The sequence below is a fragment of the Sorex araneus genome, chromosome 5 (assembly GCF_027595985.1).
Source record: "Sorex araneus isolate mSorAra2 chromosome 5, mSorAra2.pri, whole genome shotgun sequence".
In the NCBI taxonomy this organism is placed as follows: Eukaryota; Metazoa; Chordata; class Mammalia; order Eulipotyphla; family Soricidae; genus Sorex; species Sorex araneus.
Window position 1 is genome coordinate 177,209,041 of NC_073306.1, and position 14,618 is coordinate 177,223,658.

Below are 14,618 nucleotides of genomic sequence, written 5' to 3' on the forward strand. Positions count from 1 at the left end.
GAGATAGGCATTTTCCTTCTTACACTCTCTCTGCTTTTGGGCATTATGGTTTGCAGTACAGATAGTGAGAAGTCATCATGCCTGAACGATAGTCTTCTTTCAGCACACGTCTCCTATCCCAAGCAATCCCTCCAACCATCACTGACTTAGTGGTCCCTTCTCTATCCAACTGTGTTTTGCCCAGAACATGAGGCAGGTTTTCAAACTGTAGAGCAATCCTCCTAGCTCTTATCTCTACTGTCCTTAGGTGTTGGTCTCATATTATGTTATTTTATATTCCAAAAATGAATCCAGTCATTCTATGTCTGTCCTGTTCTTTCTGATTCATTTCACTTATCATGATACATTCCATGTCCATCCACTTATAAGCGAATTTTATAATTTCATCATTCCTAACAGCTGCATAGCATTCCATAGTGTAGATGTACCAAAGTTTCTTTAACCAGTCATCTGTTGTGTTGTTTCCAGATTCTGGCTATTGTGAACATTGCTGCAATAAACTTATAAGGCATATGTCATTTCTACTGTGCTTTTTTGCATCCCCAGGAAATATTACAGTGGATATTTTAATTGCTTTGATTTATATTGAATTTAAATGTGAATTTTGCAGTGGTTTGGAATGCAGAGCTCAATTATGGGCATTCTTCAAAAAACTAGAAATTGAACTTCCATATGATCCAGCAATAACAATTCTGGGAATATACCCCACAGGCCCCAAAAACACAGAGCAGAAATGCCATCTGCACTTCTATGTTCATTGCAGCACTATTCACAATAGCCAGAAACCTGGGAACAATCTGAATGCACAAGAACAGATGATTAGTTAAAAAATCTATGGCAAATCTACACAATGGAATACTATGCGGCTATTAGAAAAAATGAAGTTAAGAAATTCACTTATAATTGAATGGACATGGAGAGTATCTTGCTGAAGAAAAGAGTCAGGAGAGGGACAGGCATAAAATGATCGCCCTCATTCACGGGATATGAAGGAAAAAAGCAGTGTCTGCAACTGTTGTCCTGTTATTCATCAATTTGCTCAAGCGGGCACCAGTAACATATCCATTGTGAGACTTGTTGTTACTGTTTTTGGCATAATGAATACGCAACGGGCGGCTTGCCAGGCTCTGCCGTGCAGGCGGGATACTCACAGTAGCTTGCCGGGCTCTCTGAGAGGGATTGAGGAATCGAACCAGGGTTGGCTGTGTGCAAGGCAAACGCCCTACCCATTTTGCTATGTTAGACTAATATCCAGGACAGTACAAACGGGCCAGGAGGATTGGTTCACAGCTGGAGGCCTGTCTCAGGTGCTAAAGGAGAAGGCAGTTGGGATAGAGAAGCAACCACTGTGACAATGAGAGTTGGAAACAATCTCTCTGGATAAGAACTGCAAGCTGAAAGTAGATCAAGGAACACATATGATAACCTCTCAGTTTCTGTATTGCAAACCATAATGTCCGAAAGGCATAAGAGAGAGAGAGAGAATAAGAGAGAGAGAGAATAAGAGAGAGAGAGAGAGAGAGAGAGTGAGAAAGAAAGAGACAGAGACACTGACAGAGACACTGGGGACTTTGGTGGAAGAAGATGTACACTGGTGGAAAGATGGTTGGTTATCGGGACATTGTATGATTGAAACCTAACATATTTGTGACTGTGTATCTCACAGTGGGACTGGAGTGATAGCACAGCGGATAAGGTGTTTGCCTTGCATGCAGCTGACCTGGGTTTGATTCATCCATCCCTCTAGGAGAGCCCAGCAAGCTACCAAGAGTATCTCGCCTGCACGGCAGAACCTGGCAAGCTACCTGTGGCATATTCAATATGCCAAAAACAGTAAAAAGTCTCACAATGGAGATGTTACTGGTGCTCGCTCAAGCAAATCGATGAACAATGAACAACAGTGCTATCTCACAGTGATTCAATTAAAAAAAATACAGAACCCTGGGCATATTAAATTTATTTGAATCTTGGATTAAGCAATGAAAAACAAGATGACCTTAAGCAAGTTTCCAAAACACACTGTTCTAGTTTGCCTACTCAAAAATGGAGATGATAGCAATGTAGAAGTGGTATATTTCCCTTCACATTTGCTTGATAGTGTGGCTAAGAATTTTCCTCGAGGCTAAAGTTTGTACCTAAAATTTTGAAGACAATTTCCCTATAACATACATATTGCTGGCAAAACTTTTGGCTCTCTAATTATCTTAACTTGATTATGATCTGTTTCTTCCGCAGTCTCTTCTCAGAAATTTAAAATCTTCTATATTTTGAATTATGAATGTGTTCTTACTTTAACTTCAGTCTTAGAAGTGGCACATAGTATAAATTTTATTTGGGTTGTATCCATGCCGAATCTAATCACTACCGTAAACCCTGCCTATTTCATTGGGTATGGTGCATAGTATTACTAAATAAGTGTTACTTATTAATAAAATAATGTCTTTCAAACTCCCAAAATACTTAATAACACATTAGGATCCAAGTACTTTACTTGACTTATAACTATCTTAAGATGTATGATATTACAATTCCGTTATTCTACATTAGGACTGCTATTATGTCTTTTTTCCAGAAAAAAGTTTATGTACAATCTTCTTAATGTTATTTTTTACTCTTGATCTTAAAACAATTTGAAACAGAAAATGACAATTCAACTTTTTACAAATAAGGACTTCTAAATTCAAATGTGTGTTTTTATTTATAGGGAACAATGACATTGAACTTAGAAATCACATTTGCTAGTGAAGTCCAGATTTCTCACTTATGTCCAGGAACATATATAAATAATATGTGAATTGTCTTCGTGAGCCTGTAATTACAATCATTTGCATTTCCCCTTGCTTCTTCTAGCAGTCTCCCTTTTTAAAACTTTCCACACTTCTAGTGGACCACCTTTAGAACATCACCTTCCTTGTCACAGTTATCAATTACAACAATTTCATTTTAATTTCACCTTCATTTTCTCCCATCCCTTTCTTGAACATTTAAGTATGCTGGATTATCAACACTCGGTTTGTCCTAAAGTTTTCATAGCTGTCTTTATTATTTCCCTAGAAAATTATACCTCAAAATACATTTAAAAATCATTCATGACTTCCTCTCTCTTAACAGCAGCATAGTTTTCCATTGTGTAGGTGTACATGGAGAGTATCATCCTAAGTGAAATGAGTCAGAAAGAGAGGGACAGACATAGAAGGACTGCACTCATTTGTGGAGTAGAGAATAACATCACATGAGGCTGATACCCAAGGATAGTAGAAACAAGAGCCAGGAGCACCCCATAGCTGGAAGACTGCTTCATGAGCAGAGAGAAGGCAGATGGAATAGAGAAGGGATCACTAAGAAAATGATGGCTGGAGGAATCAGTCGGGATGGGTGATGCATGCCAAAAGTAAATAATGGATCAAACTTCATGACCGCTCAGTGTCTGTGTTGCAAGTCATAATGCCCAAAAGTGGAGAGACAGTATGGGGAATATTGTCTGCCATGGAGGCAGGTTGAGGGTGAGAAAGAGGGGGGTATATCAGGGATATTGTTGGTGGGGAATGTGCACTGGTGGAGGGATGGGGGTTTGATCATTGTGTGATTGTAACCCAAACATGAAAGCTGGTAATGATCTCATGGTGATTCAATAAATTTTTTAAAAAATCATTCATTGACAAATATCTCCATAAAAATTGTCAATAAAATTACATGAAACATATACTTTATAAAGCAAATTTATCTAAGTATCAAAATAATAAATTGTATGATTACTAATTTATACAATTGACTTTTTTGTTTTGTTTTGCCCCCACACCTAGTGGTGCTCAGGGTTTACTCCTGGCTCTGTGCTCAGAAATAAATCCTATCAGCGTCTGGAGATCATATCGGGTGATGGGATAGAATCTGGATCCAGGTTAGCCATGTGCAAGGCAAGCACCCTACCTGCTGGATTATTGCTCTGGCCCATGATTGTCCTAAGAGAAAAAAATGGTTGTCTCCCTTGAACTTTCTGAAAATATTACTGTAGTTAAATAAGCTTAGTTTAAAACTCATTGTATATTATTTTTTAGAAAATTTCAAATTACAGAAATTTTCAGATAATTTTTAGAAACATTGTAATTAATTTTTTCAACATTAAAAGTAAATCAATCCAAGCCCAAGAAATTTTAACCAACAGTTAAGATATCATAGAGCATCATGGAGACTGTAACATAAGTACCATGACTACAGCTTTTAATTATATTAGTAGAAATCAATTAATAATTTAGAGTATATTAATTAATATACTAGTTCTGTGCTCTTCATAGAAATTATTGAAGAAACAATGTATTCTTTCTGATTACATATAAGAAATAATAGCTTCCTAATTAATAAATCCCAAAGTAGATGACTTTGAAGATTTATATTAGAAACCCATTATATGACATCAAATTTTTCACAAGCAGAATCACCTGTGGCTAGTTACCCTCCAAGTAATGATGAAAAGAAGGAGAAATAGGCATTTAAATTTTACAAACATATTGACATCACATCTGTAACAGAAAAGACAAAGAGTTCTCAACTGCAGCAATTTACAAACTAAAGTCATAAGCTCTCATAAGCTGGTAGCAACAATATATAGTTTCCATTTTTCATTATTTATTTACAGGTTAATTTAGCTTTTCCATAGACAGAAGACAAAAATTTATCTATTATAACTGCACAATACCTCTCTCGTACTCATCAGATATAGGCTCAAAAATAAACACACATGATATTCTTAGTTACAATTATTTTTTCTTGAAAACTACAAAGGAAATCCAATAGAATAGCCATTACACTAGTTTTATATTTCAGTAAAAAAGGGAACATATTGAATGTAAAAACTAGAAGATATTTTAGTGCCATTTTATGACATTTTCTGTATGAAAACACTACAGTGTGCAGGGAGGTGAAGGACCACAGAGAGGTGAAGGACCTTTCACACACAAAATTGTTTCCAGATTTCCAGAGTTCATCTCTACACTCTACATCATATATACCTCCAGTTCCCAACAACCTGAAGAGAGTTCTAGATCATTGCATTCTTAATACTGTAAATATCCTCAAAAAGAAAAAATAAATTAAAACAGAAATGTCTTTGAAAAGTTATGTGTCTTTTTTTTACTATGCATCTTTACTATTACATCAGCAGAAAAACTTGCACTTATAAGGAGAAGGAGCAGACAGGTTGTTATATCAGAGAAACACTAAGTAACTCTGGTTTTACTTATAAAAACACAGACTATTTTATAATACATGAATATGCATGAGAGCACTAGAATTGATCTACAAAATGTCATCAATAATTTTATAACATTCAATGAAGTCATTATGATACAATATATATAAGAAATGACTGACAAATAATGTTTGTGTCCATGCACAATATTTATGTTTCTAAGGGGAAAAGAGTAAATAAATAAAAACTACAAGACTTTCAAAAGGCATGCAGTACAAAGCATTTTCTTTTAAGTATATTACTCTCTTCATTCATTCTCTATTTTCAGAGAGAAATACAGTCTAGCCTAGGTAAGGGGAAAATATTTTAACTATATACAAAATTAAGCATAATCAATATAATAATGCAAATAATGTTACAACCATGTTTCCATCTACATAGTGATATATTTTCCTCGTTAGTTTTCAGCAAGAATACAATAAAAAATACAATTTACAAGTGTAATTATATAAAACATGTTTACCTGACATGTGTAGGTATTATGTCTAAAATCTATATATTATCTATGTCTTAATATATTTTTATTTTAGTTATCAGTTACTTTTCCTATAGTGCGGTACAATACTTAAAGATTTTGCTTTTTTCTACCAGAATGATACCTTTCAAAGTTTTATTGAAAGGCATATAGCCCAAATCTTAGAGCCTTAGGTTTCTAATATCTCTTTTCTCTTTCTCTCTCTCACAAACACACACTCACATATACACACCATAATCAGGACGTACCTTCACACTACAATTTTAATGTATTTGCAATAACCAATTAAATTTAAAAAGATTCAAAGCTTGTTCAGAAGTGATTTCTTCTTCTTCTTTTTTATTCAAGTAATTTCTTCTTAAATATAACACACTTTCAACCCTGAATGATGTTGTACTCATTCTTGTTGGAAAAGTTTTTTGCTTGTCCAGAATATTCATATTTTAAAAGGAGGAAGGAAAACAGCAATAGAATATAGAAAAGCATCATGCTGTGTGAAAAGTTTCTAAAATAACTTGGTCTTTAAAATGTAGAATTATAAATAAAGTTCATCAGTGAGAGTTATTTGTAAAATTCAGTAGCAAAATTATTTCTACTCCCGTCTGCAATTCCAGTAACAGAACCTTTATTAGTTTCTATTCAGCTTCAGGTTAAAATCATTTTAACTAACCTTCACGCTTCACAAATAGGACAATATCATTCTACCTAAAAAAAAAATAAGGTCTAATTAAAGAAATTAAACCAATGGCAAATATCGCAAACGTATGTGCTTAAGCAATTCAAATTTCTTATAACTTAGAATGATTTTTTTTTAAGTGAGAGTCCTGAGAGGAAAAAGGGCAGATATCAAAGAATAGTTAAAAGTCCTTTAATTTACTCACCAGTTTCCCAAATGCAAAGCCAGTAACAAGAGCATCAATCTTACTCCTCTACTTTGATTCCACGGAAGAAAGGGGGAGCAAAGAAAAGGTTTCCAAGTACCCATCTGGGTCGCTTTACTCGCCCAGTTCCCCAAGCCAAGACTTCCTCTCCCTACAATCGGATGAGTACGAGAGGCCAGGGTGTGGGAAGGCAATACACCTCCTAACCAGGTAGGATGCAGCTCCCAAAGGAATTAAGAAAACCAGCCAATCAAACCGAGAGGATGCTGGCATAAATTATCTTGAAAAATAATCGGGCCAATCAGCAGCTCAGAAAGGCGGGGCTTTTCCTACTAGACTCCGAGCCCAGTAGGGAAAAGGGCTCCGTTTTTCTAAACGAAAAACAAACCTCTTCACCCTCGCAACAGCAGAGAAACGTTTGAGTGGCCTTCACAGTGTCCCTCCCTGGAAAAGAAAGGCAGCCTCCCGCTATTCACTGCTCTTTCCTCTTGCCTGCCTCTGCTTCAAAGAGCCACTGCCCCTTTCTCCTAGGGCTCTGGGCTCCCGAGTCTTCCAGTTAAGACCCCTGCGAAGTCAGCAGTGCCTAACTGATTTGCTCCAGACTCACGAAGTATGTTAATTTTTTGCAAATTTCGAAAGTGAAGGCAGTATCTTATTTCTCTAAGCAGAAGCCACACTTGGCACGCTGCCTTAAGCACAAATGAGATCTCCGGAAATGTTAACTGAACAATTGAATGAATGAATGAGCCAGCAAGGCACATTCCTGGTAATCACGTTTCCTTCTACTGCAACCTTTATGAATGAGAGGGTATGTGGTCTCTTACTGCCCTCCCATCCCCAGTCAGAATATAATACTGATGATTAATGCCAGGAAAGACCTGTCTCAGTTAACAAAAATAAATAAATAATAATAATACTATTAATGATAATAATAATAAAATTCCCATTTAAAAAATCAACAGTAGCAGTTTTAGACTTATTACGTGGCTAATCTTGTTCTCTTTTCTTCTCCCCAGTTGCCTTTGTGTTTGTCGCTGAGCTTCAGTGTTGGTACCTAACTTCAGAGGCTCTGCTTTGAGTTTGCAGCAGAGCCCAGCAGTTGCCATGGCAACCAGAAAGCCTCCGGCAGCTTGAACAACTGTACAGGCAAAGATAGTGGTGTGTCAGAAGCAGGCTTACTCTGCCCAGCCATCTTCTGCTATCTGCCTTCTGAAATTTTTACTTCACAATGAAGTCGCCTAGATTTGGGGGTTTTGACTGTCTCATTAATCACACACAACCACTTAAAATTGGTCAAACTCAGAGATGAACATCAAATAACTAGCTAAGAGTATTTGTTTCTTTGCAAACCCTTCAAGGCAGAAGTAACTCTTTATGCATGATGATAAGATCACTATTGGTACCTATTTTTTGCAAGCACAAACTGCACGGGTGTAACAAAACTACACATATCTTTTGGCCCAGATTAACAGATTGGTACTGTGATGAGTTTTTGTTTCCTCCCTTTGATGGATTACTTTGTCCTTTTTAGTCTCATCTGAAAATACATATTAAGCTACTTGTTTTTCTTTCCCTACTATAGTTTCATTAGGAAGCAGTAGTTTGGTACACGGGCATGTTATTCATGATACATCATATTCAAAAGTATAGACAAGTTTCATTATAATAGATTTCGAGGCAAACAAATTTAGTTAAAATGTTAATCAATTAAACTGATGTATGCGAGTAGTGTGTGTGCGCCTGTGTTCTTCAATTAGGCATATACAGTGGGTAGTTATTTGATGTGCACACTAATTCACTGATCTGATTAGCCATCAAGATAGGAATTAATTCACTAGAAGAATGTAGTGAATAGCAAGTATGTATCTAGTTACTCTGGATTTTGCTACAATGATGTATTTTTTGCATATTAGTACTCTGAGTTTTGCTAAAATCATGTATTTTTTGCATATGATACAGGGAATATGTTTCTGTAATGTGTTATACAGTAGCAGATGATGCTTCTCTCATCAGACATTATTTAACTGATTTTATTTAAATGTAACTGAAAGAGGTTAAGAACAGGAGAAATTAATGGAGAGGAAAGGTGAAGACAGTGCCTTAGGTGGTTATTGTTAACTGAATATTTTAAGAGCTGGATTAAATTTCAAATTGAAAAATTCTCTGTATTTTTCTAAATTGATATTTGGGCCAATTTTGTACTAAAATATTTTCAAATTGTTTAGTTCTTTACTGTAAGCACTTTTATCTCACTCCATTTTTCTTAGTCTCTTCCCTTGCTTTTTCTCTTTTTTAATGGCATATATTTTCAGGTAAATTAATTCTTTTCTGCTCTCATAGTTAATTATAATTTCCTATGCTTGTAAACACCTTCAAAAACTTAAAAATAAATGTTTTACATATCTTCATGTCTTCACCCTTACTGCCTTCTTTTATTGAGTAAAAGAAGTGTGTGTGTGTGTGTGTGTGTGTGTGTGTGTGTGTGTGTGTGTGTGTGTGTAAGATGGGGAAAGGGCATATTGTAAATTTTTAAAAGTTAACAAGTCACACAAAAAAAAACAGATTATCTCACAAAAGAGTAATAGAAGAAACGTATAAGGAGTCTCACAAACTATAAGTAAGCCAGCAATTGCTAAATAGAAGGATTGGTTAAAAGCAAACTTGTCTTTCATTGTGTGATAATTTCCAACTTTGGACAATTTGTCCCCATTTTCAGTTGTCACAAATGGGTTGAAGGATGGACTCTTGTACCTAGTGGTAGAGTCCAAAGTTACTGCTATAAATCCTAAAATGTAAGACAAACCATACAAGAGTAAAGAGTGAAGGGTCTCAAAAAAAAAATAAGAACTGTGGGTCTCAGAGTAGCTAGTGCCAAGTTTAAGAAGCTCTGTGAGATGAATGAAAGAAAAAAGTAGCCAGATTGCATTGCAGGTGTTGATTTAATCATCATTGAAGTCATTATCCCTCTCCTTTCCACAGATGGAACCACAACTGTCATTCACAATTCTAAATTATTCCCGTGGACTGGAGTGATAGCACAGTGGGTAGGGTGTTTGCCTTGCATGTGGCCAACCCGGGTTCGATTCCTTTGTCCCTCTCAGAGAGCCTGGTAAGCTACCGAGAGTATCCCACCTGAACTGCAGAGCCTGGCAAGCTACCTGTGGCATATTCGATATGCCAAAAATAGTAACAACAAGTCTCACAATAAACACATTACTGGTGCTTCTCTCAAGCAAAACGATGCACAATGGAGCAACAGTGCTACAGTGCTATAGAGCTCATATCACTTTATCACTATCATCCTGTTGCTCATCGATTTGCTTGAGTGAGCACCAGTAACGTCTCCATTCTGAGACTTGTTGTTACTGATTTGGCATATTGAATACACCACTCATAAGTTCACAGAAAATATTTTCACAATTTTTATACAAGTATTACCTGAGAATGAAATATTTTGCATATTTATTTAAAATGTGGGTTTGTATCCAGACCTAATAAATTAAAATTTTCAGCAAGAATCTCTGGGGCATCTCAAGCAACAAAAAGTTTTAGAAGCATTGTTCCTTAATCATTTCACAATGTAACCGAGGAAATAAGGGTGCTTCTGTTTACGTGCAACCCTAGCCTTAGCAAAATCATACTCCTCTCTTTAGTGAGTCATCTTTCTTTAGTAAGTGATTTATTCATAATATTTATTAATAAATTATGATATCAGACTCTGCATGGCATTGAGAATTAGATGAACAAGACTTACCACTTTGTGATAAGCTTAACTTCTTCAACACTAAAAGAAGGAAGGATACTTTTATTTATGGATTTGTTTGTTTGTTTATTTTTTTGTTTGTTTCCTTGGAGGCTACACCCAACAAAGATTGAGAAATCATTGGGTCTTAGCTATTGAAGCAAGGCCTCTCTCATGTAAATCATGCACTCCAATCCTTTGGGCAATCTCCCAGCCTCAGAAGTTGCTTTAAAGATGAAATGGGGACTGCTTAAAACAGGATTTGTGTAATAAAAATCACTAATAAATATTAGTCATTATTGTTGATAATTTGAGACTATGTTTGAAGTTTAATTTATTCGTTTCTACCTTTAGCAAAACAAATGGTAGTCATGCTTTCAATGACATATTGTCTAAGTAGAGAAGATGAACAGAATTAAAAGTTACTGGTAATATCTTTCAACATTGTCGTGAAATATTGTTTATAGAGAGCAAAATTATGGTTGGTGTTTTGTGTTGTTTTGTTGCCATATTAGATTGAAATCAAGCCACCTTCATGTAAAGAATTAACACTAGCTCTATGAGCTATCTTAGTACAAGAAGGTGTTTGTAGGTTATGCTCTATGTGTTTTGTTATTTTTCTGAAAATAATCTCTATATATTATTAAAAAATCACAATTTCAAAATAACTACAATCTCATACTTATAAAAACCCTATCTTATGTTATTTCTTTAGTGTACACTGTATTTTCCTACTCATTTTCCTACACTCCATTTTTCTTACTAATTTAGTTAAAGGGTCATTTTCTTCCAAGAAGTCTTCGTTCATTGCTCATCACATGCTTGTCTGTAAAAGGTTTTTATATTATAGTAACAGTTATTCAATAATCAAACATTGTTAAGCATTCATTATGCATTGCCAGGTATCTTTTAATCAAACTTACAGTTTTTAGTACCTAGGCTCTTTAAAACTAATTGAGTTTACAAAACTGTAGGTGGTTTATATTTATATGTGAGGGATGCATGGACTGTGCAATTACACTTTAGTAATGGGTATTGAATGGAATAGTGAGATAGTACATCTAAAATCAGTGACTATTAACAGTTCAGAATTATAGTTATGTAAAATCCTTTGTTCGCTTAAAACATCATTACAGCTCATGGAGACTGAGCACAGGGGTCAGTCAACATGTTCTGCATGAATAGAACCTGGTTTGAGCCCCATTACCACATGCTTCCTCAGCACTTCTGGGTGTAGTGCTAAAGCCATGTATGCCATTGTCCATGGTCTCAGTGCACCCAGAGCACAACTGAGGTGGCCGTTCTGGTCTCCAGTATGACAAGAAATAAGCGGTTTTAACACTCTTGTTCTCTAGCATTGCATGTTAGTATCACGAGAGATGTGGAAGGCCCCAATCAAATAGCAACAAATTCATAATTGTTTTATATCACTAATTTAAAAAATTATCTCTTATCTTTAGCCATGTTGTCAGTTCTGTTAAATATTATATGGTAAACACTTCTAGAATTTATCATAGTATTATACTGTAAATATATTTGTTTATATTATATGCATATCTGATATTATGTACATATTGTATTATTTTTATCACCTATATTTTAGTTCATAGTAAAGATTTCATTATATTCATTTCCCCTTTTGTCCAAGTTAATTAGTAATTGGAATGTGAGAATCATTTAATAGAATGTATAAATATTCAATGTATATGGAATGGATAAGTCTATAAATGGCCTTGATCTATACACACACACATAGATGTAAATGGATATATAGTCAATCTATATAATTTATATAAATATATGTAAATATTCCTAGGACCATTAAGTCATTTCTATTCAACAACATAGGTTTGAAGTACCCATTCTATTTAGACAAAATTCATATCTCATTGGTTGACTTATCCTTGCCATCACATCCTGGGAATCAAATTTTTTTTCATATTTATAGGTTGTCAAGATAAAATTGACAAACTCAGTGCATCATTTGCAGCAGATTATTTAAATCAAATATGAATTCAAAGCCAGAAATAGATATATCAAAAGACTGAAGACAAATCAATTCTGTGTCAACCGGTTTAGCCTTTTTAATATTATATCAGATCTCCACAAAATGAGTCAAGAAGCTTCAGGAGTGAGACATTAGTGGAGAGAAGCGGACACTATTGAATTACAAACAACTTTGTAATTCATTAATTCATTGAGACTAAATAAATTGGAAAAATAAATTGAAAATAAATAAAATTATTCAAAAAATAGAAGTTAGTTCTAGACTCCCAGGTGTAATAGCTAGATATGTAACTTATAATCTTATGTTTATTCTATTTTTGATTAATATATTACATTTTATTCCATCTATTTCCCACGACCTGTCTCTTCTCTTTCTTGTATCATCTATATTTTTTCTGATTTTTATTCAACACATAAATACATTCATATATAACATTAAACTATAGTAACAAATATCTCATGCCTATCTTTTATTTTTAATGCTCAGTCTTCTCTACTCATCACCATCCATACTCTCACCAATTTTGTCTGACACCAACACTTCAAAGATACTTAATCAAATAAAATTTCCAGAAATTGATTGCTGGCCTTTTCTCTGTATTTGATAAAATTGACTAGTCTTTTTCTGAATATTTCTGATTGTTATAATAACATATTTATCTTATTTTTCTTATGTATCTTCAACTCTCTTTAAGCTTCTTTCTAGGGTTTTCTACCTGACCACAGAAATTAAAATTTCCTCAAACTTCAACTGCTTAACTTTTTATATCCCAGTCTCATATGTGCACTGTATCACTGTCACTGTCATCCTGTTGCTCATCAATTTGCTCAAGCGGGCACCAGTAACTTCCCCATTGTGAGGCTTGTTGTTACTGTTTTTGGCATATTGAGTATGCCATGGGTAGCTTGCCAAGCTCTGCCCTGTGGGCAAGATACTCTCAGTAGCTTGCCGGGCTGTCTGAGAGGGATAGAGGAATCGAACCCAAGTCGGCCGCGTGCCAGGCAAACGCCCTACCTGCTGTGCTGTTGATCCAGCCACTCCTATGTGCATTCTAACCTATTTAAAAATCACTGTGTCACTGTCATCCTGTGATTCATTGATTTGCTCGAGCAGGTGCCAGTAACGTCTCCATTTGTCATAGCCCTGACAATTTAGCAGCCTCTCTTTACTCGTCCTTCCCAACGATGCCGCATTACAGGCTCTTTCAGGGTCAGAGGAATGAGACTCATCATTGTTACTATTTTTGGCAATTGAATACACCACGAGGAGCTTGCCAGGCTCTACCATGCAGGCAGGATACTCGCAGTAGCTTGCTGGGTTCTCTGAGAGGAAGAACTAGACAAGAAGAGGTTGCATAGCCCCTAATGCGGCCGCACTTCTGGGAGCTTTGTTTTATAGTCTCTGGATCTTGGCTGTTGACTACAGAATTATTAAATGATCATTTTTAAAAAAGAAAATAGATTATATTATGTTTAATCCACCCAGATATCTTTTATTGTACTTAGGACAAACACCTATTATTATGGCCATTGAGACCTTTTAAATTCTGACCTCTATGTCTCTGCCTCAATTCATATTCCTTGTTCTTTCCTTCTATCTATCAATATGGTATAGCCAAAATTATCTTCCTTAATTAATGTTGTACTTATGACTTATTTTTCTCTTATGACTTTGCTCAGGATTTTCATATCCATAGGCAGTCCATCCCACATTTTATTCTTCATCCAGCTATTTTTATTGTTCTTATTTAGTAGTAATTAATCTAAAGTATCTAATTTAAATTAAATACTTTATTAGGCTCTCCAACAGCACTTAATACTTTTCCTATCTGGTACTTATTGTATTTTATAATTCATAGGTTTATTTAACTTTATAAATATTTTTGAGCATGTGGGTTTCAAGCACTGTTCTTGTATACTGGAAACAGATGCTTTTGTGAATCCTATATTTTATTATCCTTTGTGTATAGTAAGTAATATTTTATTTTTGAACACTTTTTAGGTGCTAGGTTTCTTTTTACTTAAATACACTTTCCTCTTCAATTGCATGAACTCTGACCTTTTTTTCAAACTGCCCCATCATAATTATTTGCTAAATAAATAAGTTAAAAAAGGAAATATAAATCTAAATCCATTACTCATATGTTTAAGCATCATACTCCATTTCTGTAAGCTTAGTTTTACTCTCCATAAAAGTGTAACATATGAATATGGGGGTTGCAGTATTGAAGTAACATTGTTCAATAATATACATAAAATGCTGAGTAT

The 14,618-nt window shown here is 35.0% G+C and overlaps 1 protein-coding gene across 4 annotated transcripts in view; it reads right to left on the reverse strand.

The window, feature by feature from the left end:
* Positions 1-6,825, reverse strand: part of GABRG1 (gamma-aminobutyric acid type A receptor subunit gamma1) — a 74,813-nt gene extending 67,988 nt beyond the window's left edge. For 2 of the 4 annotated variants that reach the window (XM_004607999.2, XM_055138909.1), the window contains exon 1: positions 6,602-6,825. In XM_004607999.2, the coding sequence (XP_004608056.1) occupies positions 6,602-6,705 (104 nt within the window). In that variant the 5' untranslated portion in view covers positions 6,706-6,825. The remainder of the gene's footprint in view (positions 1-6,601) is intronic. The other 2 variants (XM_055138910.1, XM_055138911.1) reach the window with 2 other exon arrangements.
* Between the last annotated feature and the right edge of the window lie 7,793 nt (positions 6,826-14,618).